At 63.7% G+C, this 23,437-nt stretch overlaps 1 protein-coding gene across 28 annotated transcripts in view; it reads left to right on the top strand.

Moving 5' to 3' along the window:
• The first annotated feature begins 318 nt into the window (after positions 1–318).
• Positions 319–23,437, top strand: part of BIN1 (bridging integrator 1) — a 50,299-nt gene continuing 27,180 nt past the window's right edge. For 2 of the 28 annotated variants that reach the window (XM_057505433.1, XM_057505429.1), the window contains exon 1: positions 323–519. In XM_057505433.1, the coding sequence (XP_057361416.1) occupies positions 373–519 (147 nt within the window). In that variant the 5' untranslated portion in view covers positions 323–372. Of the gene's footprint in view, positions 520–790; positions 1,127–10,222; positions 10,413–23,437 lie in introns of those variants that run through there. The other 26 variants (XM_036884068.2, XM_036884066.2, XM_036884070.2 and 23 more) reach the window with 24 other exon arrangements.

The following is a 23,437-nucleotide window of genomic DNA, read 5'->3' as shown; positions in this document are numbered from 1 at the left end:
CCTCCAGGGCAGCAAAGGGCTGTGTCACCCTTCACAGGCCGGTTTTGGGAAGGGCTCTGGGTAGGATAAATAGACTCAATACTTATTTATCTCTAGTAAGTGTTCCTGGTCTGTTAGCAAAGCCCATTGAGATAAACCTCTCTTGAACAACGATCATTAATCATTTTTCTTGCAGTAGGAAGAGGAGACAACCCAGGGCATAGGTGAGAGCCTGGGGTGCAGGGTCAGACCGCGGTCCAGGCCTCTTTGAGCCCCGCCTGTGGAATGGGAACACCAGGACCCACCTCGCAGGCTGCCGGGGAGACGCAGGGCGGTGATGCCTGTAGGAGGTGCCTGGCGGAGTGCCAGGCGCTCAGCGCGCGGTAATGTTAGATGGTGGTTGTAAAAGTAACTGTCAGCAAACTGGAAGACGGAGCGCCTGGTGGGCACGGGACTAGGTGCCGGGGCGAAGATGTGAAGACGTCCCTGAGGCGCCCAGCGAGCCCAGGTGGAGGCCGAGCGTCGAGCGCGGGTCCCGAGGTGAGGCCCGGGAAGGAGGGGGGCTCCGGCCGCGCCCCAGCCCCGGCTCCCGTTCCCGGGCGCCCGCCGCTCGCCGCACCTGACCTCCGGTGTTTGGAAGCGCCCTTCTCCACCTGGCCTCTTTTCCCGGGCTGCGGGCGGTGACTTCTGGGGAGGAGACGCCTGTCAGTCCCCGCCCCGGGGCGGTGTCGCCGGGGCCTCCGGGGAGCACCGCCCGCCCCCACCCAACCCCCGGCACCTACGCGCCGAGCGGTGTCAGCGCCCCAGTGGCCCTTTAAAAGGCAGGTCCTGCCCGGAGGGGCGGGCGGGGGGCGCTGACCGCCGCGCCAGGCCCGGCCCCTCCCCTCCCTCCGCCGTCCCTCCCCGGGTCCCCGCGTCGCTCGCGCGCTGGCTCGGGGCGCACGCTCCGCCCCCGCCAGTCGGCTCGGCGGTCGGTGCGCGGCGCGGGGCGCGAGCCGGGCCGGACGCGCGGCCGGGTCTGGGCTGGGGATCGGCGCCCGCACCGGGCGAGGCCTGAGCCGCGATGGCAGAGATGGGCAGCAAGGGGGTGACGGCGGGGAAGATCGCCAGCAATGTGCAGAAGAAGCTCACTCGCGCGCAGGAGAAGGTGAGCGAGCCCGAGCGCCGGCCTCCGCGCCGTTCGGGCCACCTGCCCCCCGGCCCAACCCGGGGGTGGCCCTCGCCCCGGGCCGCGCGCTGTCACCTCCGGGCGGGGGGCCTTCGGGGGTCCCCAGGCTGCGCCCGCGGCGCTCCGGGCGCCCTCTCCGGCCCGCGTCCTCTGTCCCTCCACCTCCGGCGGGGGCAGGAGGGGGCGCAGCTGTCCTCCACCCCCCGCTTGGTGTCTTCGCCGCACGTCTGCGGAGCGGTGGCGGCCCACGCTCTGCTCGGGCGCGAGGTTCAGGCTGACCCCGCCCTGGAGGCCGAGGGCCGGGGGCCTGGGAGGCGAGGCGGGGAGGTGGTGGGCGGCCCCTGGTCCCCCCGGGCGGCTGAACTCCGGGAATCCCGGGGCTGTCCCTGGCTGCGGGTGCAGCGCTTTCGCCCCAGGCCTCGGGGCGCTTCCTGCGTCGCGTCCCCTCCCCGCCCGCCTCCGCGCCTTCTTTCCCCGCCGGCCGAAGGAGGGATCGTGTTTCCTTTGCCGAGAGGTGCCTGCGGCCTGGAACCTCCGGCCCGGCCCGGGGGAGCAGAGGGCCGCGCATCCCGCGCGGAAGTGCCCTCACCCTAGCCTGGGCTTCGCTCTTCCTCCGGGGAGCGGGTGGCGGCTCCGATCGGGGAGCCCACCGCCCGGGGGAGCCTGGCCCGGAGGAGGGACGGGGAGGGCGCCGCCGGAAACCCGAGCGCTCCGAGCGTAGAGCCTCTGGGAGCAGGCGGCGGAGCAGGAGCCCCGGCTCCCGAGGCGCCCTGACTGCAGGAAATGCGGGGCTGGGGCGGGGGTCGGCGCCCGCGTGCCTGCCATCCCAAGCCTCCTCTGGTTCATTGAATTGGATCACGCCAGCTGCTGACGCCACTTCCCCTGCCGACTCTGACTCTGAAATCCGAGATTACGGAATATGCGCTCCTGTCGGGGTGGACCCCAGCGCCCCCCGGCGGGGCCTGCCCCCTCTCCCAACCAGCGGGCGGCCCAGTGGGAACCTGGGGACAGGCCGGCCTCCCCCTGCCGGGCTTGTGGCTGTTTATAAACAATGACTTTTGCAGCTGAGACCTGCGGACTCCCTAAGGATGCATCCACGTGATGGGGGTTGGGTGGGGGCGGCTAGAGCCTCTCTCACGCCTTCCATAGAGCCCTGCGGCCCATCCTTGCCGTCCGGGCTAAGGAGGTGGGTGGGTGTGGGTGGAGGTAAGGCCCTCAGCCAAGCTCCAGATCTGGTGCCCCAGCTGTCCCTCCTCCCCCCAGGGCGGGAGGCAGATTAGAGCCCCAGGGATAGCTGGCTGGGGGCTGGGAAGGCTTCAATAACAGGCTGGAGGGGGTGCGAATTCTGTGGCCCTTGCCTCCTCACCGTCCCTTCCCCGCTTCCAGTGACTGGTAATCCATCTAGGCACAATCCCTCGTGCCCGCAGCTCTGGGTCTGGGCCTACTTCCTGCCCCTTGCGGGCTGAGGAAGATGAATGGAAGCACCAGGCTAGCGGGACAAGTCCCCTGTCCCCACCCCCTTGTGGTCCTACTCCCTGGCTCCCCTGTGCCCATTGCCTCTCTCTGCATCAGCATCCTCCAGGAAGTTCAGGCGCAGGACGCACGGGCTGTGGCCCCTCCATGTGAGAGGTGGTGTCATCACCGACTTCACCGAGCTGCCACCCCTCCCTCTTCAGCCCCTGTTCTGTGGCCGTGGGCGGTTTGCGGGCCTTGGTCAAGCGCTGGTCCCTCCTGAGCCTGGGCTGCGGGGACTGGAGCACCTTGGAGCGAGGGCTGCTCTATGCCCTGGCCTGGCACTGGCCGGGAGACCCTCCCCATCCGAAGTCAGAGCAGACTGGCATCCTGGCTGCCTGGGGAAGTAGCCTTCTCTGTGTCCCCTCCCTGCTGGCCCAGCTGCAGGGCCCCCTCCCAGGAAGCCAGAGGCTCAACCCGCATCATCCTCGCCCCTTTACCCTCTTGTGCTCAGTCTGTGTCGTGGGCCAGGCGCGCAGACCTGGCGGCCTCCTCGGCATTTCCTGGCGGTATTCAGGACTCTGGCTAATGGGAGTTGTCCATGGTCTCACGGGCTTGCCCACCTTACCTGGGTCAAATCAGTGAGTAATGGGGCAATTCCAGTTGTCCTGTTGCTGTAGGAGGGCATTTCCTGATGGGACAAGCAGCAGCTTGGTGGAGGGCCTAGATAATGTCTGCATAGGAAGCAGGGTCCCACCTGTCCTCTGTTCTTCCCCAGTTTCCCCACATCCCCAGCCCAAACGTCACCAGGACTCTGAGGGTGACACTGGGGTTAAGGAAAACTTGCTCTCTGGTGCCTGCGGAGCTCGCCCTCCTGTTCCCCCAGCTCAGGGCATCTCTCCATGGGCCCTGGCTTGGCATTTCCCAGTGACCCACTGCCTCCACCACTGGTCCTGGGTGCGCTGGGGCTGGGGCAGATCTGTGTGTGACCCGGGCATTCACCTGCTCCCGTAGGTGCTGAGGGACTGTTTATGAACAAACGGGCATGTGGGGCCTGGCTAGGAAGCCCTGATGCAGGCCTGTAGGTGGGCTGGTCTGTGCCGTGTGCTCGCTGCCTCGCTTCAGCAAATCCTGCCTTGGGGACATGCTGTGGCCCCAGTCCTAGGCTGAGCCCAGGGTGCAGTGAGAAGCTGGGTGCACATGGTTCTGGCTGGCATGGAGCTTCCTGTTGTAAGGTCCTGTGGCCTCTGGCCCTGGTGTAAGGAGGGCATGAGAACATGTGGGAAGGGTCACAAGGGTCTGCCAGTGTGGCATCGTTGCTGCATGCCCCCAGCCCCGGCTATGCCCGGAGTGCCCAGGATACAGACTGTGTGCCTGGGGCTTGGGCTCGGGGCACCATGAGGTCATCTTCCCGTTGCACTTGGCTTGTCGGACCCTCTATAAATGACTTTGTCCATTTTTGGGCCTCAGAAGGTTGGCCAGGCAGAGCCAGCTTAGGGTGGGGCCTGGGTCAGATGACAGAGGATTAGAGGTTGGCGGGCTGGACCCCTGGGGGAGGGGATTGTTGGGGAGAAGGGACAGCTGGGGCAGGGATGGAAGCTGGCCTGCTTTCCCCTGAAGCCCACTGCCCTGGGGTCCTCTTGGAGCGTGAATGAGGGGGGCTGGCCTTGTGTCAGTGGAGCTGGGCCAAAGGCCAGCACAGGGGGGCCCTGGGCCTGCGGGAGTGGAGAGCCCCGGGGGGCGGGGGGGGGCGGGCCCGGGGCTGCCAGTGGACAGCACAGTGCTGGCATAGTGGAGCGGATGCTCACTAGAGGGAAGGGGCATGGCTGTTATTTATAGAGCCCTGACACATGGCTGCCATGGCACCACGCTCGTCAGGGTGTCCAAGCCTCCGCACGGGGCGGCCATGGCGGCCTCCATGACCAGTCCTCATCCTCACGGCAGCCTGAAAAGCAGCCATGTTACACTGGGAGCGGGGAGCCCCCCTGGTCTGCTGGGGGGCCTCTGTGGCCCCCGCCCCTGCCCCTTCCCAGGTCCCAGTTGAATGTTGCCCCCTGCACCCCTGCTCTCCATTTCCCGCCCCCGCCTTGGCGTCCGTCTCTCTGGCCCTGAGCGTCTGAGGACTTTGCTGCCATGGCTCGTCCTCCACCCCGTGACTCCTTCCTCGGCCTCCCCGCCTCTGGGCCTCTTCCCTCTGACCGGGGCCTCTTCAGTCCCGGACCAGCTTCCTCCAGAGCCCAAGTCATCTGTGCAGATGGTCCACCTCCTGTGCTGGCGGAAGGCTCCTGAGCCTGGCACTGCCTCTGGGCGGGGGTCTATGGGCCTAGGGGCCATTTGGCTAAGGAATGTGGGCCTGGGAGGCTGGAAGCCTGGCCTCCAGACCCCCCGAGCCCCTGAGTCCCCACTCAGAGGAGACTGCTGCCTCCCGGCCGGGCCCAAAGTGAGCCAAAGGCTCTTTTGCCCAGGGGCTGGCGAGGAGGGTGAGTCCCCGGGGCCGCGTGGAGAAAGGGTTCCAGGAGCAGCAGATGTGGGGCAGGGCATGGGGTGTGAGCAAGGGCAGGCAAGGCACCGTTCTCCTGGAGAAGGGGTGCGGGGGGTGGCCGGGAGCAGATCTAGGCCGGATTTGATTAAGTCCTGAGTGCTGGGCGGATCTGTGCATGCCATGGATTCTCAGGGAAACCGAGTCCACTCTTTCCCCGCTTCTCCCCGGATGGCCCTGTCAGGGGCAGCCTTCTCACTGTCACTCTCCGTCACCAACCAGGCCCTCGCCCTGGGACTGGGCCATGTCGACCCAGCTCGTCCCATACAAGCTGTGGGGCTCGAACAATGTGCTTCTGTCCCTCCCTCCTGCCTTAGCCTAAGGCCAGGCCTCACATGGTTCCTTTTCCATGAGGTTCTGGAATCCCCAGGCCCAACCGCACCATTAGACCTCTGTCTCCCTCACCGTAGGCGAGGTTCCAAGGACATGTCAGAGGACGGTGGGTGGGCACGGCGGCCACGGGCCGGGGTTTCCTGTGTAACTGCACCTCAGGCAGGTTGTAGGACCTGCCAGAGCCCGGTGTCTTCGTGCATAAATGGGACAACAGCGGTTCTCCACACCCCTGATGTGGAGAGCGAAGCCTTGGAGAAGTGCCCCGCACCCAGAGGACGCTCATTACAAGCCGGTTCTGTGGGGCAGAGTGGTACCATGAATCCACACTGGAGCCCACCCCTGGTCCCTGCGAGTGTCCATTGCAGGCCTCTCTAGACAGCTAATCCTGGCTGAGCCCTTGGGGATGAGGGCTCATGACGTCCCAGCCTGGGGGTGTGTGCGTGCATGCGTGCCTGTGTGCGCGCCTGTGTCTGTGTGTGCAGGGGGCAGCCTGCAGTGGGGTGGTGAATCAGTTCTGGGTGAATCTCAACTCGCCTCCACATAGCCTGTGGCTCTGGGTAAGCTTCCCCAGCCGCCAGCCTCCACTCGGGCATCAGTACAGTGATGGTGGGGTTTGCTTGTTCATTTACTCGTGGAACCTTATTCACTGAGCGCCCACTCTGGGCACGGCACTGTTCTAGGGCCAACCAGGTCCCACCCTCAGGGAGCCGTCCCTGCTGAGGAGACAGGGAAGAGGCGAGCATGACGGCCGGCAGTTCTAAGAGCGGCAGAGGGGGCGGTGGCCTTCAGCTGTCCCTCGGTGGGATCCGATGGATGGGCACAGCCTTTTCTGAGCTTCCCGCGCACCGGCTTCGAGGACGCAGGTGTGGATGTGGACACGGCACTCACGTGGTGCGGGGCATTGGCCAGGCAGAGGCAGAGCAGAGGCTTCTGGTCTCTGGGGGGTGGGCACCTGGGGCTGGCAGGTTTGAGGTTACCCTGCTCTGTTGTGGTTTTTGAAGGCTGCCTCTGTGGCAAGCCTCCTTTTGGGATCAAAGTGCCAAGGAAAGGGCCCCAGTGCTAAAGCTGCTCAGCAGGGCACCAACAGGTCAGGCCGCGGTGGGCCGGGGAGTGGGGGGCTTGCCCGTGAGGGGGGATGAGAGGTGGGGCTGCTGAGAGGCAAGAGGAATCCAGGGCCCGTGTAGGGCTCCCTAGAGAGCTTAGTTTGAGTCCCTCACCAGGTTGCATGGACCTCTGGGCCAGTTGAGTTTCCTGCCCTGAAACAGGTGTTGTGCAGACTAGAGGGACACAGCGAAGGGCAGCGCTTGTGGGTGCCTAGAGTTCCAGTTGTTATGCCGTGGAAGGGGCACGCCTCCTGACCTGGCTGGTGTCGGGGGCTCCCGGCCCTCCACAAAGAGGCCGCCGCCTCCTGAAGAGGTCCCCCGGCTCTGGACTGGGCAGCAAAGTTAGCTCAGGGCCAAGGGCTGACGGTCGGCTGAGGACTGAGAAGAGAGGCAGGCCCCTCCGGGCTCCAGAGAAGCCTCTGTCAAATATTAACTTCCTAGTACCGGCCTGGTTTACTGCATACCTGCCTGGGGCCAGGTGCGCAGGAAAACCTCTCATTTCCACTGCAGCCAGGTGACGTCATTATGACTTCCATTCAGCAGATGAACAAACCGAGGCTGAGAGCCATGTGTGACTTGCCCATGGGCTGTCCTGGCCAGCTGTCCGGACTGCTACTGCCCCGGTGGTGAGCAGGGAATGAAGCGCGGACCTCCAGGGAGGCCCTCCTGACCCCTCCTCCCCGGCAGGGTCCATCTACCAGGGGGCCATTTGACAGATTTTGGTCCCCAAGACCTTTTCCTTCTCCTATTAAATGAAATTTTGGGGCCCCTGTGTCCCCCTGAATCCCCACCTGGGGACTAGGCTTATGCTTGGGATGTGGCCTCTCTGCCGTCTGGGATGTGGGGTGGGCTTTGGGGTGAGGGGTCAAAAGTCAGGGATGGGGGTTCATGCCAGTGAAGACAAGTGAGGCAGTGGTGTATGTATACGAGAGGGTTTTCCTGGATTTAAAAGCTGTGTTCTGTGTATTCAGTAGAAAGGAACCCCCCTTTTTCTGAGATTGTATCTGCCTACTTTGGTTCATGTTGTTGCAGCAGTGTTTCTTTTATGAAATGATGTTAATACTGGCTGTTTCTTCACGCACTTGAAAGGAAATAGTCCTGCTGCTGACTGGGCCCACGTGCCCGCACATGCAGGTGCACACACACATGCACGCATTCACACGTGTACACACACACACACGCATACACACATGTACACACACACACACACACACACTGGGGGAGACTTGTCCTGGTGTAGAATCTAAAGTCTAAGACTTACTGCTCTGGGGACCGTGCTGCCCACTCCTGTGGAGTGGGGAGGTGGCTTTCCCAGCTCCAGGCTGACAGCAGGCCCTGGGGGCGAGCCCCCTGGAGTGTCTGCTCCACGAGGGTGGGCCCTGCGTGTTCCAGCTGTAGTAGCTTCCCCAGCCCAGCACGCCGTAGGCACTCAGCGCATGTTTTTTGCATGGATACATGGATTCTTGAGGCAGGGGGAGATGGGCTGATGGCTGGCAGAGGCCAGGGAGGCCCTCTGGGTCCTGGGGCGTGCGGTGGGAGCGGTAGGCGAGCTGCGGCTGCAGGATTTCAGGCCTTCAGCGTGCAGGGGAGGCAGCACGAGCGCTCAGGTCTTGGAGTCGCATGGAGGGGGCACATCTCGCCCCATCACAGGCAGTTCTGACGGACCTGGGCATCACAGCACCGGGCCTTGGCCCGGGGAAAACGCCTCAGCACCGCGTGGAGCTCGCCTGAGCCAGGGGCTGCAGACCCTGGGCTTCTCAGGAGGGGACTGGGGCTCTGCTGAGGAGCCCTGCCTGTTGGAGGCCAGGTGCCAGCAGGGCTGGCCTGGCTGCTCGGCTTGGGTTCTCCAACCCGAGGAAGCTTCAAGGTGACAGAGGTGCTGGGGCCTGCTGCCCTGCAGGCCCGGGCGATCTGCTGGGCCCGAGACGGGTGGGCTGCAGCCCTCAGAGCTGCCTCTGTTCTCTTTGCTGGACCTCCTCCCCCTGCTTTCTGGACTTCACCTCCACCCCCAGGCCCTGACCCCAGAGCCCAGGGCCACAGCACACTGCGCCCAGGGTGGGAGTTGGAGCCTGGGGGTGGGCAGCAGCCTCGGGGCACTGAGAACTGGCCACAGTGCCCTGGGAAGTGGGCGTCATGTCCCCTATTCCTCAGGGTGATGGTCAGGGTGCCCCCACTGCCTGGACCCCGGGGAAGGGCAGGGGGCTGCAGATGTCTCCGCCTCGGCAGTGGGGGGCCGCAGCGCCTGGGGCTGGGCGCCATGGCTGGGAGTGGGTGGATGGCCGCCAGCAGCCTCTATGGGCCTCTGGGAGGACTCGCCACAGCAGCCACAGCTGGGCCCCTGCAGACCCCCATCCCGGAGCCCCCAGGGCATTTCCAGGGATATCTTGCTGGCCCCTGGTTTTCCTGCCTCAGCTTACACGGAACTGGCCCCCAGACGCTGCGATGACCTTGTTCATCCCCGCGGTCATTCTCTTGTTGACGGTGTGTCCGCAGTGTGCGTGAGGCAGAGGTGCTGAGGGCACTGGGGGAGAAGGGCCCCTGCCCTCAAGGAGCTCCCGGCACGCACACTGCACCGAGGTTGAGGCAAGGGCTTCCCGCCAGCTTGGGAAGCCAGGGAAGGCTCCTCAGAGGAGATGGCGCCTGAGCTGGGCCGGGAGGTCAAAGGAGACGGGCGGTGAGGCGGGGAGGGATGTTTCTGGAAGCCTGTTGGGGTGGCTAGAATGTGTATGAATGAGGGTGGGGTGGGATGAGGCCTGAGTCTGAAAAGACAGGAAGAGCAGGCCCTGGAGGGCAGGGGGGCCAGCAGGCCCTGTCCCGGCCCCTGTGCCCGGCCTGCTCACCTCTCTCCTCTGGTGCTGCCTGGACCATTTGTCCGTCTCCCAGCCTGGGCTCAGCTGAGGACCCAGTGCCTCACTGTCCTGGGCTGAGGGGTTTCCTGGCTTTCTGAGGACCGGGGGGGATATGGGGGGTGAGTCCTGAGACCCTGCGGGAATGACCCTGGCCAGGTCAGGAGCCACCGTGCCCAGGAAGGATGGGGCCTGGGGCAGCTGCCATCCTGGAACCCACCTCACCAGGGCTGGGGTCACAGGCTAAGCGACATCTGTACTGCCCCCTTCACACGTGTGTCTGCTTCTTTGTTATGGGGCCCCAAGGTGACACTGCGGTGGGTGGGTCTGTTCCTGTGTGCTCTGTCCTTCTAGGCCAGGCCCTTGGCACGATGGTCATTTGGGGTCCCCTGGCTCCTAGGGCAGAGTTGGGGGGTCCTCAGAGGAGGATGGCTCCCTCCAGCCAGTGCGGAGCCTGCTGGGTGGGGTGTGGGCCCCGGTAACGGTCCCGCAGTGGGGGCAGGGGCTGGGGGTGGTGGGGGCAGTGGCTGGCTGGCGAGGGGCAGGGGCTTCCACTCGGGTCCAGGGCGAGAGGAGCTCTGCGGAGGCTGTGGGGCCGGGAGGGGGATGGGGCACCGCGAACCTTTGCCAGCCTGGACCTTTTTCCAACAGCTGCTGCTACTTTCTTTGGACCCTTTGCTCAGCTTGGCCTCTCCCCAGGACTGTGGCCAACATGCCTGAGCCTGGGCATGCCTGGGCCCACCACTGGGCGTGGGCACAGACCTGGGGCAGGGAGGCCCGAAGGCCTCCGAGGGCCCCCAGGGCCCCCTCCCTTCACACCTGCCACCACTGCTCCCCTCCCTCTGCTCCCAGCTGGGTCGGCCCCCTCAGGACTGCTTCTCCGGCCCACGGTGACTGTGTATCAGAGCAGGTCTGGGTGATGGCCCGGGGCCAGGTGGCTGTCAGGGGAAGGGGGGACCTGGAGCTGGGACAGAGAAGGAGAAAGTGAGGAGGTGAGTGTGGGGGAGGACAAGCTGGCAAGGGTGGGGGGGTGGGGGAGTGGCCCAGAGCACTGTGTCCCCTGGAGTCCTGGGCCACCTGTGCCTTCTCTGAGCCCTCAGTGCCCTTTCTGCAGTGGGAACCAGAGTTCCTGCCCCTGGGACTGTGCAGGGGGCCCATGAGGAGGTCTTCGTGGTCAGTGCCTGGGCTGACCCTGTTCCTGCCCGCCGAGCACTGGCAGGTGGACCACTGTGACTTTTGTTTTGTGCTGAGGGACTCTTGCAATGGACTTTTTTCTCCTATTTCCTCTATAGGCTGAAAAAGCTAAATTGGGAGGTTGTGGTACCTCTTCCCAAGGAGGGTGGTCAGAGCCCCCTCAGCCGGAGCCCAGCCGAACAGGGTGGGGGAGGTGAAGCGTTCCGAGTGGGCTGGGCTTGAGGGCCAGAGGAAGGCCTGGGCTGGGGACAGAGGTGAGGGGTCTCCCGCCATTCATGCATTCACCCAGGGAGCCGATGTGTAGAGGAGAGGACGCCCTGAGTGGCCTGGGCTGAATCTCGGCTTGGCCGGGGCCTCAGTGTGCCCAGGCGGGGATGGGGAGCATGGGGCTCCCTCCCAGTCAGCAGAGTGAGCTCCTGGCTCCGGACAGAGGCAGGTGGAGCTCCCCCTGGGCCCCGCTGGGCCCGCATGCTGCAGAGGACAGGCTCAGTGTCTCCGTGCATTCTGTAACTTATGCAGAGCCCTCACTCCCGCCGTTTTTCATTGTTTCTCGCAGTGACCTGTGAGGTGGGCAGGCCTGGACTGTGGTTCCTCCTGGCTGAGGAGAGCGCAGAGGCTCAGGGAAGCCGGGGGGGGCCTTCCCGGGGTGCCACCGCAGTCCGTGAATCCAGGAGGAGGGGTGCTGGGAAGAGACTGTACAGCCAGATATGGCTGCAGGGTGTCTCCAGATCAGAGGCAGTGTGTGGAGGCTGCCTTTGTGGGTGCCCACCTGGCCCGCGTCCATGTCCCTGTGTGTGTGTGTGTGGGCGCGCTGGCATACCTCAGCAGAGGGTGAGCGTGCACAGCCAGCCCTTCACAGTGCCAGGATCTCTGCATAGCCCCAGCACCCCCAGTTCTGGAACAGGTTCCCTGCAGTGATCAAGGGGCCCCAGAAGGTCGGATTTGGACAGAGTGGGCTCCGTGCTTCACTCCCTAGGGAGCCTCAGGGCGGGTGGAGAACTGGGCTCAGATACCACAACTCCCCCCACCTCCCATGAAGAAAGATTTGGGGGGTGTCCAGGGGCGGGGGAGGCCTCAGGGCGAGCCAATGGCCAGGGATGGGAGCTGAGTAATGATCCAGACCAAGACGCAGAATCTGCAGTTAATTGGATGCATTTGCTGAACCTGGGACAGGACCCAAATATTGCTGTTTTTCTGGAATATAAACTAAGCCAAGAGTTTATTTGTGTCCCCTCCCCATGTGCTCAAGGACTCAACGGAGTAGGCTGTCCCAGAGGTGGGCCTGGCTGAGCTGGGGTGTCACCACCTTCCCCACGGTGACCAGCCTGGCCCCCCTAGCTGGGTGGACTGTGGGTCTGGATGAGACACCTGGGGGGCCCTGGGCTCTTGTTGCGGGTGCTGGGTCTGGTGGGCCTGCGGAGCTGCCTGGAGGGTAGTGCAGGGCTGCGGGCCTGGCTGGGGGAGCTGGGTCAGCAGCAAGGCAGACCCAATGCCTGCATCCCCACTTTGTGCCACTGCACTTACAGGTCACCCTGTCTGCTGTGCCCCCCGAGAGACCAAGGGAGGCTGTCCCCACATCTGCAGCCAGCACAGAGCTGCCCCTGAGCAACGCCAGGAGAGACAGGCCTCTGGGCACAGCCTGAGACCCCGATTCTAGCGCCTCTCTCCCCCAACCCCACCTAGGCCCCGCTGGTCCCTTAGCCCTTCTCGCTTTGCCTTGCTCCTCCGTGGGTGGGTTAACCGGCCTCCCTGCTAGATTCTGGGTCCTCGGAGGGGAGGCTGGTCCCGCTGAGGGTCTGTGATGCTGGCACCTGCACACAGTAGGCATCTAGTGCTAAGCAGTCGGGGTGTGAGGTCCCAGGACACAGGGGATGGGAGAGGTTTCCCAAAGCACCTTACATAGCGTGGCAGGTGGAAGCCCGTTCCAACGCCGGCTCTGCTCCTCTCGAGCCCTTGACCTTGGGCAAGGTACTTACCACCTCGGCCTCCTCTTCCTTCTTGTGAGGATTGAATGGCACAGTGGCGTCCCCATTCCACACCCGAGGACACTGCTGGGTGGGTGCCAGCTCGCGGACCCCGCTGTCCTCTGGGGTGGGGGTGGCTGAGGTGCCGTGTGTGTCCTGGCCGACTGGCCCGCAGCAGAGGAGCCCTCCAGGCCCCGCTTGGGATCCAGATGGTGGGGCCTGAGGCCTCAGGGGAGGAAGGATGGGGGGGTCTGCCCGCAGAGGGCCGTGTGGGGATGGAGCAGGTGACAGCAGGGACCCCTCCGCTTCCCACCTCTTCAGCCCACCCAGCCTGACCCCTGTCCCCGCAGGCAGCAGGACTCCACCCCGCTCTCAGGTGGTCCGGACGTGTCTGGAGCCTTAGTGCCGTATGGCCAGGGTCACGTCCAGGACCTGGGTCGGCATCCACCCCGGGCCTCACCCGCCTCTGCTCTCACCTGTGTGCCTTGGCACATTCCTGTCATTTTGTCTCTTTGTAACAAAGGGATTGGTAACTGGCTGTTCAATTTTCACTTTCTGGTAGAGGCCCCAGGAGGAAGGGGACAGGTGGGCATGAGTGCCCCCGGCAGGCGTGGAGGGCATGCTGTTGTTTGCTGTGATTTCTGGGGGCCTCTGCCCTCCCCTGTGTGTGTGGGGGTCTCCCGACCTCACTGCCTCCGCCCTTCTCCTGGGACCTTTGGAGGAAGCCTGGGCAGGCTGAGCAGAGGCATGTGGGCCAGAACCCTGGGGTCCCTCCCTAGCGGGGAGCCTGAGATGAATGGCCTCTCTGCTCACCTGGCCGAACTGCTCTCCTCCCGGTGTAGAAGTGGGACCCTGAGCCCTCTGGTCTCCCTGCACCGTCCCCCTGGGATGGACCTGGGAGGCCCTGGCTTCTGCCCGCTCTGTGCTGACCTCCTGTGCTTACTGGGGCGGTGGAATGGGGCCTGTCAGTGCCCCCCTCCCCAACCCCCAGCACAGGGACAGCAGGGTACGGGGCCAGCGGGAGGAAGCCTGGAACAGCCCTGCCTGTCTCCCGAGGGCTCACTCCATCTGCCAGGGCCGGAGGCAGCTCTGTGGCCCTCCCTCCCATGCCCAGCCTTCACCCCGGCCGGACTGGGTGGTCACACGCCCCTTCCCCTCCCAGCCCCTCCCAGCTCTCCTCTCGCCTCAGTGCTAGTGGAACCCTGGAGCCAGTCCTGGGTTGGGCAGGGCAGCCCTGCTCTGCTGTGGGGCCCCGAACCAGCGAGTCCTGGGACCCCTGATTCCCCACCTGCCAAGTGCGGGGGCCCTCAGGTGCCCTCACTGGTGCCAGGAATGCACGGACAGTCCAGCGCCGAGGTGGGGCGCCGCTAGCACAGCTCCGGCAGATGAGGGCCTGGGAGTCCCCACAGGGGCGGGTGGGGGTGGCCTTCCCTGCTGCTGGGAGGGGCGTCTCTGCTTGGGTGGCAGGACTGGATGGGAGCTGTTTAAGGGGATGCCCTTGGATAACACAAATAACAGCAATAACTAAAGTAATAGTAGTGTACTTGAAAAAGAAAACACATATCTTTCTCCCTTTTGGTACTATTTAATAGTTCCAGTTTCACAGATGTAGACAGAGAGTTCTGATGGGTAAAATAAATGAACAACCTGTTTGCACAGTCAGGTGGAGCTTCTCAGATAGGTACAGACACGTGCAAAGGGCATCCAAGGGACATGGCATCCAGTTTGCCTGTGTGCCTGTGCCTGGGGTGGAGTCAGGGAAGACTGCCTGGAGGAGGAGAGGGCTTGGTATCAGTAGGGAAGCAGGGTTCCCTGAGGGAGGCTGTCGGGAGGCATGGTGAGTGGCACACCAGGGCCTTCTCCCTCCCCTCTCCCCTCTCCGAGTCCAGGGCTCCGGCTGGGAGCTCAGCTGAGGTGGGCTGGACCCATCAGCTCCTCCACACAGGCGGTTTCCCCACCAGGCTCAGGAGGCAGCTGATGAGGGGCTTGTGGGCCGGAGGGGTGGATCCCACCTCTGTCACCATCGGCGTTCCAGAGCCTGGGCTGAGAATAGCACCCACGCTTACGTGGAGGGCACGGCAGCTCTGGGGTGACTGTGCTGACATCTCTGAACAGGTGGTGTGGAGGGCAGGGCCCAGCCCGCATGACAGAAGGGGCAGCCAGTGGCCTGTGTCATGGACACCCGGGCCTGGCCCTGGCCTCAAGTCCCCACTGGCCCTCCGTGGAGAGGCTGTGCCCCGGGCCTGGCGCTGGGATATCCAGGCCCGTGGGGGCTTCTGCCGCTAAGAGGCTGGTACTTTGAGCTGCTGTTTGGGTCCCACGGGTCTTGACCATTTTACCCTTTTATTGGAGGGGTCAGAGTGAGGAGGGGGGCTTGTGGGGTCCCTGCAGGGCTGTGGGGCCAGGAGACTGCTGAGGGGAGGTCGGGCCGGGAGAGGAGCTGGGTGGGGCGGGGTCTGCTGTCCACGAGGAATTTGGAGTGTGAGCGGAATGAGTCATGGGGGGCAAGCGTGCAGGGCAGTGCCAGGAAAGGCACCTGTGGGCTGGGTCGGAGGGTGGAGTCTCGGCTTCCTGCTTGGGTGGGAGGAAGCCCGTGTCAGGATAGGGGGAAGAACGGGGGATCTCGGCCACGGCTCTGTGCTGGGCCCTCACCCACACACCCTTCATCCTAAGCCATCCCTGTGGGAGCTCTGGGCTCCCTCTCCCTGGGGAGGCTGAGGCCAGAAAGGTGAAGCTCCCTGCTACTGCTGCTCAGCTTGGGCTGGCCTGCCGCACCCCGCCCAGGCCTCTTGCACCAGAGGGGCCCCTCCCTCCCTCTTCTCCCCACTCCCCCTTCTCCTAGCAGCTGTCCGTCAGACATCCTGGGCTGGTCACCCTGAGGAGGAGCCTCGGGGGAGCAGGTGGGTGGGGACTGGGCAGTGCAGGGTCTGTCCCTGCTGCCCCTGGGTTCCTGGCTGTGTGTCCTCACTGCTGTCCCTGACACCTCAGGGCACCTGAAACTTCACAGCCTCAGGTGTCCCCGTCTCTAGTGATGAAAGCTCTGTCTGCCTGCTGCTCTGTCAGCCTGTACGTGATGCTGCTTCTCGTATTCTGTCCCTGCCAAGTGCCCGCAGCTCCCACCGAAGCCCAGGCAGGCCCCTCCCACACGGGTCCCCGCTCTGCGCTGCTCTGCGGCCTGTCCCCAGGGCACCCTCCTCCTACACTGGCCTCTCACCCTCTTTTCCCACCCCAGGGCCTTTGCACTAGCTGTGCCCTCTGCCTGATACGCCTCTCCTTTAGCAGATGCCACTTCCCTGAACCCCTTCCTGCCTTACCCCCTCCTGCCATGCTGTGTGTTCTGGAGAGACTTCCGTCACCACTCATGGCCCCTGGAGCAGAGCATCGACCCCTCCAGGGCGAGGACCTTGCCCTGACCCTTGTAGAACAGAGCTGGGCAGGGGCGGGGGTGGAGCATGTCCAGGATGAGCACAAGCTCCAGTCTTCACAGCCCAAGGGGCCTAGTACCCGAGTCAGCGGTGGGGTCTGGGCCGTGAGGGGCACAATCAAGTGGAGGCCCCTGATGACGGGCAGCTTGGGCACCCCTAGGGCAGCTGGTGAGACGTTCCGGTCCCTCTGGGGTATAGGCAGGCCTGGTGGGGGTGGTCTGGGCAGTGTGGTGGCACTTGATTGTGGAAGGGGCTGGTCTGCCTTGGGCTGGGTGGTCCTGGCCGTCCCAGAAGCCCTCCTACCCACACAGACGCCTGGTTCTGCAGAGGACCCAGAATGGACTCAGCCTGGTGGGTGGTCCCCGAGGGATCGGAGCTGGTCACCGCCAACCCCGGGCACCTCCAGCACTCCCTCGGCCACAGTGCTTTGGCTGCAGCCCCAACACCCATGTGGAGGTGGCTCTCAGGCCACTGGGTCTGGGAGTCCATGGGCCACATTCACGTTCCAGCTCCCACTCCAGCCCTGGCGTCGGTGGGGCGGGTGGGCGTTTTCTTGTCTGAGCAACACTCACCCTCCCCACGGCACCGCAGGGCACTCCCAGGCGTTGGGAACTGCGCGTTTCCTGGCCCCCGCCTCATGTCGGCCCCCTTCCCCACCCCAGCTTTGGCCCCTGATTCCCTGTGCTCTGTTCTGGCCTGTTTCCACCTCCCCAGCCCACCCAGTGCAGCCTGGCTTCCTCTGGGCTCGGCCACCCACCCTGGCCGCCAGCCGCAGGCTCATCTGATGAACAGGCTGAAATTTCAGGTGCCCTGGGAGGGCAGAGGGGCTTCCTGGCTGGGCAGCAGCCAGACACTCCTCACCTGAGCCGGAGCCTTTCCCTCCATGCCTCTGGGAGGCTCCCTGTGGAAAGGGCCTGGGGCTGCCACGTGGGAAGCCATTGCTGGGGGGCCAGCACAGGTGGCCACCGCGTGTTTATGTATCCAGTTAAGGACACAAAGAAGAAAAGCAAGCATCACTTTTTACTCTCGCCAGTATTTCATCAAGGAAAGGGAAAATTGTTAAAAGAGGAAGGAGATAATTTTAGTGACCATTTCCCAAAAAAGGCCACGGGGCTTCCTCAGCTAGTCAGCGTTCTTACCAGAGGCCCTCAGAGGGGCTGAGTCCCCGTGGACTGGTGTCAGGGCGCAGCGATGTCCAGGGCATGACGCTGTCTGAAAGCACCTCCGGGTGGGGGAGAGCCTGGGGCCTCCTAGTGGGGCAGGGGCGGTGCTGTCTCAGCGGGCCTGGGGGAGCCCGGCAGTGTTTTTCTCGATTTGTATTTCATCGCAGAGATCTTTGCATTCTACCGTGCAGTCTGTCTATCGGTTATTTCACAAAAGTGTTTCATCAGTAACTCTTTGGAATGCAGCAAAATGGAGTGTGACCCTTCCAGCAGACCCGCAGGCACGTTGCCAGTTAATCCCAGGCACCTGTGAACCCCACTTTGAGAGTCACAAGTTGAGTTTGGGCTTTGGAATCTGTCGGGCTTGGGGTGCTGCCACTTGTTAGCTGAGCGACCTCTCTGAGCCTCAGTTTCTTCATCTATGGGATGGGACTAACAGTGACCCCCTCGGGATATGCATGAGCCGCGCTGTGAGTGGGGGTCAGGGGTGGTGGGCCTCCCTGCAGGGGAGTCCTCGGACCAGGCTCCCTGGGTCCCGGCCTGTGGGGCGGAGGGCGGGGCAGGCGGAGAGCCCTTAGCTGGGGTCCGTGGGAGTGGGCTGCATGGCCGAGGTGGAATCTGAAGCTCCTGGGCCCCCTCTGGAGTGTGGGGCCAGCTTGCAGCCATTTCCCCTGAGAGGAAGGAAGGGTGGTAATGGCTGTCCCCTCCTGCCACCGCCTGGCAGCCAGCTTGGGGGGATGGGGTGCCGTGGGGCCAGGGGAGGGGCCCGAGGCCCCTCTTTAGGCTCGTCTCCTGGCGGTAGCCTGTGTGCACCCGCAGTGGAGAGGGAGCTGGGGCCAGGAGGCCCCCCGAGACCCGCTGCCGGGGCTGGGCCCTTCCCGGCCTGCCGCCTGGGCCGCTGTTGGGCTGGTTCCCTTCTCTGGTTTTCTCTCCAGCCCCCTTCCGCACTCTGGCTCCTTGCGCGGTTTCTCCAGGCCTCCGCTCTGCTTCTTGCCAGGCCCTGGGGCCTCCTGTGGTGCCTGCTGCCTTCCTACTGCGCCTGGGAGGGGCTGAGGGCCGGGAGCCCGGCAGGGAGTGTGTGTGGGTGAGCCTGCGCAGGCCCGTGGGCGACCGCGGCACAGGATGCCCGCACACCCTGCGTGTGCGGACAGCGCCGCGTGGGGGCCTGGGTCTGCAGCTTGCCCGCCTCCTGGGGGCCGGATGCTGTTTCTGGCTCTTGCCCAAGGCCAGTGTTTCAATGTTTATCTTTCTTAAAAAGTCGTGGAGCCTTTGGGAAGCTGTATGGCAAAGCCTGAAGTGTGGCCAGCCTGGCACTGCAGGAGGGCTGTGAGTCTCACTGGCCAGGGCCGCTCTGCTCCCAGGCAGGAGCCTGGGCTGCTTCTCCCACTGCGGCCACAGCTGGGCTGGAGTGGGGCCCAGGGGCCCGGGGGCCAGCGCCTTCCCAGGAGGTGGGCCCCTCTTTCTAGCCCCTCTCCCCTTGGTCTCCTCCACCCCAAGGGCCCAGCAGCAGCCTGGGGCTGGAACCACGTCAGACTTGTCTCTGGAGACCACCAGCCTTGGGGTAAGCATGGCCGCTCTGAAGGCGGAGTTGCCCGGCTCCTCCCGAGGGAGAGGCAGAGTGTGCTTGGCTTGGACGAGAAGATGAAGCTGCCCCTTGTGCAGTCACCTGCCGGCCGGGGTCATGAGCCACAGCCCAGGACTGGCACCCAGTGGAAAGGACCCAGGAGTCAGGTGTCCCGGGTCCGGGCTGGGCCAGTCACAGGTTGTTGGCTCTGCATGCTGCCCTCACTCACCAGTGGGGGGCCACGGGAGGAGACTCCTGTGCCAGGGGCTCAGGCCGCGGCACCGTGTCCAGAGGCCTCGGGGAGCTAACTGGGCGTCCCGGGGCCAGACTCGCCTGTCGGAGAGGCCCCGGGGTTTCTGCGACCCCACCACAGTCCGTTGCGGCCGCGGGAGGCGTGGCCTTGGCTGGGACACGGGAGCAGGTGACGAGGCAGCTGCGGGGGCTGTCGGTCTAGCTCATTTGCCACAGCAGAGAGATCTGAGCACTTGTTCACGGCCACCGCAAAGCCACAGAGTCCTGACTTTGTTTCTTCTTAGCCATGTGGCTAAATTACTTAAAGCCTCAACCTTACTTTTCTCATCTCTAAAGGGGGCATAAGAATATGTAGCTCGGGGAAAGGCCTAGAGATGGAATGAGACCCCTAGTTGATGCCTGGTAGCACTGAGCTCTCCTCCCCTGAAGGGAACCGGGCTCTTGGAGAAGTAGCTGAATCCGGGGCTGGGGCAGGGAAAGCCCTGCTGAGCCCGGGGCGTCTTATAGGGCCGGACAGCCAGGAAGTGCTCGAAGGTGCATGGAGTCCTGTCCGCAGGCCCCCGCTGGCCACATTTAGGACAGTTTGAGCATCACAAAGAATGACAAAGGTAATAGATTATAGCACACTGAAGGCAAAATGGAGCCAGGAACCCCTAGTGATATCCCCGCGCCCCTCCCCACAAAGGCATGACCAGGCGAAGCTCTTCTTTGTAAAATGCCAGGTGACGCAGACGGGATGCCAGAAGCCCCGGATAACAGGTGCTTCAGGCAGAGGTGAGAGGTACTCTGCTTCTCAGACTTCAGTGTGCACACAGAGCACCAGGGTACTTGTTGGCATGCAAAGCCTAATTCAGGAGGTCTTGGGGGGAGCCTGAAATTCTGTATTTCTACCAGGCTCCCCGATAACAGTGAGGCTGCTGGTCTGTGGACCCCACTTCAAGTAGCAACGTTTTAATGGAGGTAAAGGCACCAGGGGAAAAGTCTTGGCTGTGGACATTCACAGTGACAACGTACTGCCCCTCAGATAACTAAGTAGCTACCAAGGGAAATGACCTTTGCAGCAGAGATCTGGCAAACACTGGCCGACCACCGATGGGGTTCAGCATGCCAAGCGGGGACATCCCCAGGTGGTGTGGCTGGAAGGACACAACGTTATGTCTGTAGGATTCTTGCCAAACAATGTTTAACTTGTACTTCACCACAGGGAAATAATCAGATGGCTGTTGAGTGTGGAACTTTCTCCAAGTGACTGGTTTGAACTCTTAAAAGATGTCAATATCATGAGAGAAAAAGGACAAGAAGAAAAAGAAACATAAAATAACAAATGATTGGCGTATTGGGAGTATTCTGGATTAAAGGAGACAAGAGACATGACAATGAGGAGCAATATGTGAACATGTTTGGATCCCAGACTGAAAATTAACCCAGACATGAGGCACACTCTGGGGAGAAGCAGGGGTATTTGAGAATGTCCTGTACATTAGGTAATAGCATCGAACAGACCCTAGACATACCAGGTGTGCTGATGGCTTACAGGTATTTAGGAGAACATTCTGACTCTTAGGAAATGTGCTGAAGTACTTAGGGGTGAAGCATTTTGGGGAAAAGGGTTTTGGTGTCTGTAGCTTCCTTTCCAGCAGTTCAGCAAACATTCGGGTCAACGGACCCAAGTGGTTACACAGAGACAAAGCCAACCTTGGCCGAGGGGTGGCAGTTGCTGAACTGGAGGAAGGGTAGATGGCAGTTCGTTTGCTGTTCTTTTGACTTGTTTGAGGTTTATATTTCCAGGTAAGAAGCCGGGCGGGGCGCATGCTGGGGTGGTGAGGGGTGGGCTTGGGGCTCCACCTCCCCTCCCGGCCTGCCCTCCTGCTGGTACGCGGCTCCTGGGTTACCGGACGGTCTGGGAGGAAGCTAGGACAGGCTCGGCTGCTCCAGTGCAGGAGTCCATCACAGCCCTGGGGGGGCCGCAGCGCCAGAGCGGGAGGGAGCCGGCCCTGCACCGGCAGCAGGGCCCGTCCTAGTGGAGGGCGAGAGGCCAGAGACGCTCACAGAGGGAGGCCCTGGGTGGGCAGAGAGGGCAGGACATCCCGTGTGGGCCTGTCTGCCCTCGGGGTGGGGGGCAGCTCTGGCCGCCAGGTGTCCTTTGCTGGGGCCCGGGCTCTCCCTCACCTTCCCCTCTTGGGGTCTCCTCAGAGCCCAGCTGTATGTGCCCAGCAGCCGCGGCAAAGCCTGCCTCCTACCTGCCCACCCGCCTGCCTTTCTGTCTGTGGGGTGCGAGGATGTACATCCTGTCGCTGTGGTCTTCTGACCACAAGCTCTGCCGAGAGGAAGCAGTGGGGGGGGCACCGCCCTGCCCCCTGGGGCCGCTCACTCTGAGACCAGCCCTGACCCAGGCAGCTGCCCAGGTGCCCGGCGATGATGAGGAAGGTGAAGGCCCGGATGGGGCTCAGCAGCTGGGTGGTGGGTCCCTGGCGGGAGCTACATGAGGCCCCCTTGTGTGTGAGTGTGAGTGTGGGTGTGAGCATGCATGTGGGTGAGGGGTGGGGGGCGCCCATCTCCGCTGGCGGTGTGAGGTGCCTCCTGCGGCAGCCGGCAGCAGTGACCAGGTGCGGGGGCCGCGGGAGGACCCCCAGAGCCTGGGCACCAGGCCGACTGGACGTGTGGACCCTGCCTCCCTCAGGCTCTCTCCTGGGCCCCTGCACTCGGCGCTCCTCTTCCCCCAGCTCTGGGTTCTAGAAGGCACGTACTCTTGGCCGGCGCTGTGCCTGTCAGGTGGGGGGGGTGTGCCCTGCCAGTGCAGGGGACCCGGCCACTCTCTGGGAGGAGGGGCTTAGAGCCCCCAGGAGGGGACGGCTCAGGGCTCAGCATCCTTGTCCTGATGCACCTGGCTCACCTGCCGTCTGGCACACAGAGGTGGCACGCTTACCTGTGAGGGGGAGCTGCTGTCTGTGAGGTGCTGTGGGCTCCGAGTGGCAAGCTGCTCGGGGTCAAACGGGTGGCCCTGGGGGCCTTCCTGTCCCTCTGGGTTTGCGAGGCACGTGTTTGCTGTGGGCTGGCCTGTCCCTCAGGGCCTTTGCCTGTGGGGAGGAGGAGAGGGCAGGTCTCTGTCCCTGCCCTCTGCAGCACCCTTGCCAGGAAGCTCACCCTGAGCCCCCAGGGCCCTGGCACCGGGCACTCTGTGCTGCCTGAACACCCCACTCCCACCCAGTTTGCAGCCCAGGTGCAGGCGGCTGAGCAGTGGATGTGAGGGGATTCACTGCCTCCACCAGCTCCCCTCTGCCCTGCTGGGCTGTCCCTTCTGAGGCACTTTGGCTCCGCTAGCTTGGAGCCGAGGAGGGTGTGGTGGGGCAGGCGCGGTGCATGGATAGGTCTCCTGGCCTGCTGGTGCTCAGGCCCCCGATTGTCCCCACTCCCTCCTGTGCCACCCCAAAATGTGGGGCTTGTGCATGTGCCCTCTGTCCCATCCTCAAAAAGTCTCCCCTTTGCTCATTGCAAAGGAGACATGCACGATAGGTGTGATATAGGAGTGCCTGCCCCCACCCCAAAATAACCCTGGACAGAGGGCAGGAACCCTGACTCCAGCCAGGCCCTCGTCCTCACCTGATTCCTGCTCTCCCTTCAAACTCAGCTCGGTCGTCCTGCCCTGTCTGTGCACCTGCGGGCCAGGCCCCCTGGGCACCCACAGGCCCCTGCACTCTAGGTGGGCTGTGTGAGGGTGGCCCAGGGAGGCCCCCTGACTGTGTGGTGAATGTGTCCCCGGGGTCACCGTCTTGGGGAGCAGCCGGCTGCCTGTGTAAGTGTCCCAGGCGGAGGCCCTGGTGGCGTTGGAGCGAGCAGCCCTGGGGCCTCCCCGTGGGGAAGGGGCAGACCCAGCACCGCCAGGCAGCTTTGAGGTGGCAGGGAGGGGATCCGTGGTGGTCTGGGCTCCCCAGTGGCGGTCAGAAGGCCTCTCGCCCAGGAGCTGGGCACGGCAGAAGAACCAGCTTTGGACGGTGGGAACTGGGAAGCTGGTAGCAGTCGAGGCTGTGGGATTTCCCTGGGTGGTAGTTTCGGCCTGGTCCCTAACCCTGGCCTGTCTTGGGGTAGGCGGAGCCTGGCTTGTCCCCCATAACCAGCCCTTCCCTCTCCCCCCCTCTCAGGACACACCGGGATCTCCTTGAGGAAGGGGACCCTGGCTGTGTGCCCTCCTTCCCTCGTCTATAAAATTGGGGTAGGGATGCTGAGGATCGGACGAGGCCAGGAGCAGTGTGCACTTACTGGCACGCTCTGAGCCTCCGCTTCCGCTTGGTTACAGGTCGCCATGATTACTCCCGGCAGAGGCCGTGCGCCGAGGTGTGGAGGAGTTAGGCGGTTAGCCTGATGTCCCACAGGCCAGGGGGCCTGGCTCGGCTTCCCGTGCTGGTCACCGCCTCTTCAGAGCTGGGAGCCACTGGAGCCAGCCTGGGTCACCCAAGG

Source organism: Manis pentadactyla, chromosome 8 (assembly GCF_030020395.1).
Source record: "Manis pentadactyla isolate mManPen7 chromosome 8, mManPen7.hap1, whole genome shotgun sequence".
NCBI classification, from domain to species: Eukaryota; Metazoa; Chordata; class Mammalia; order Pholidota; family Manidae; genus Manis; species Manis pentadactyla.
This window is presented reverse-complemented; position numbering and strand designations above follow the sequence as displayed.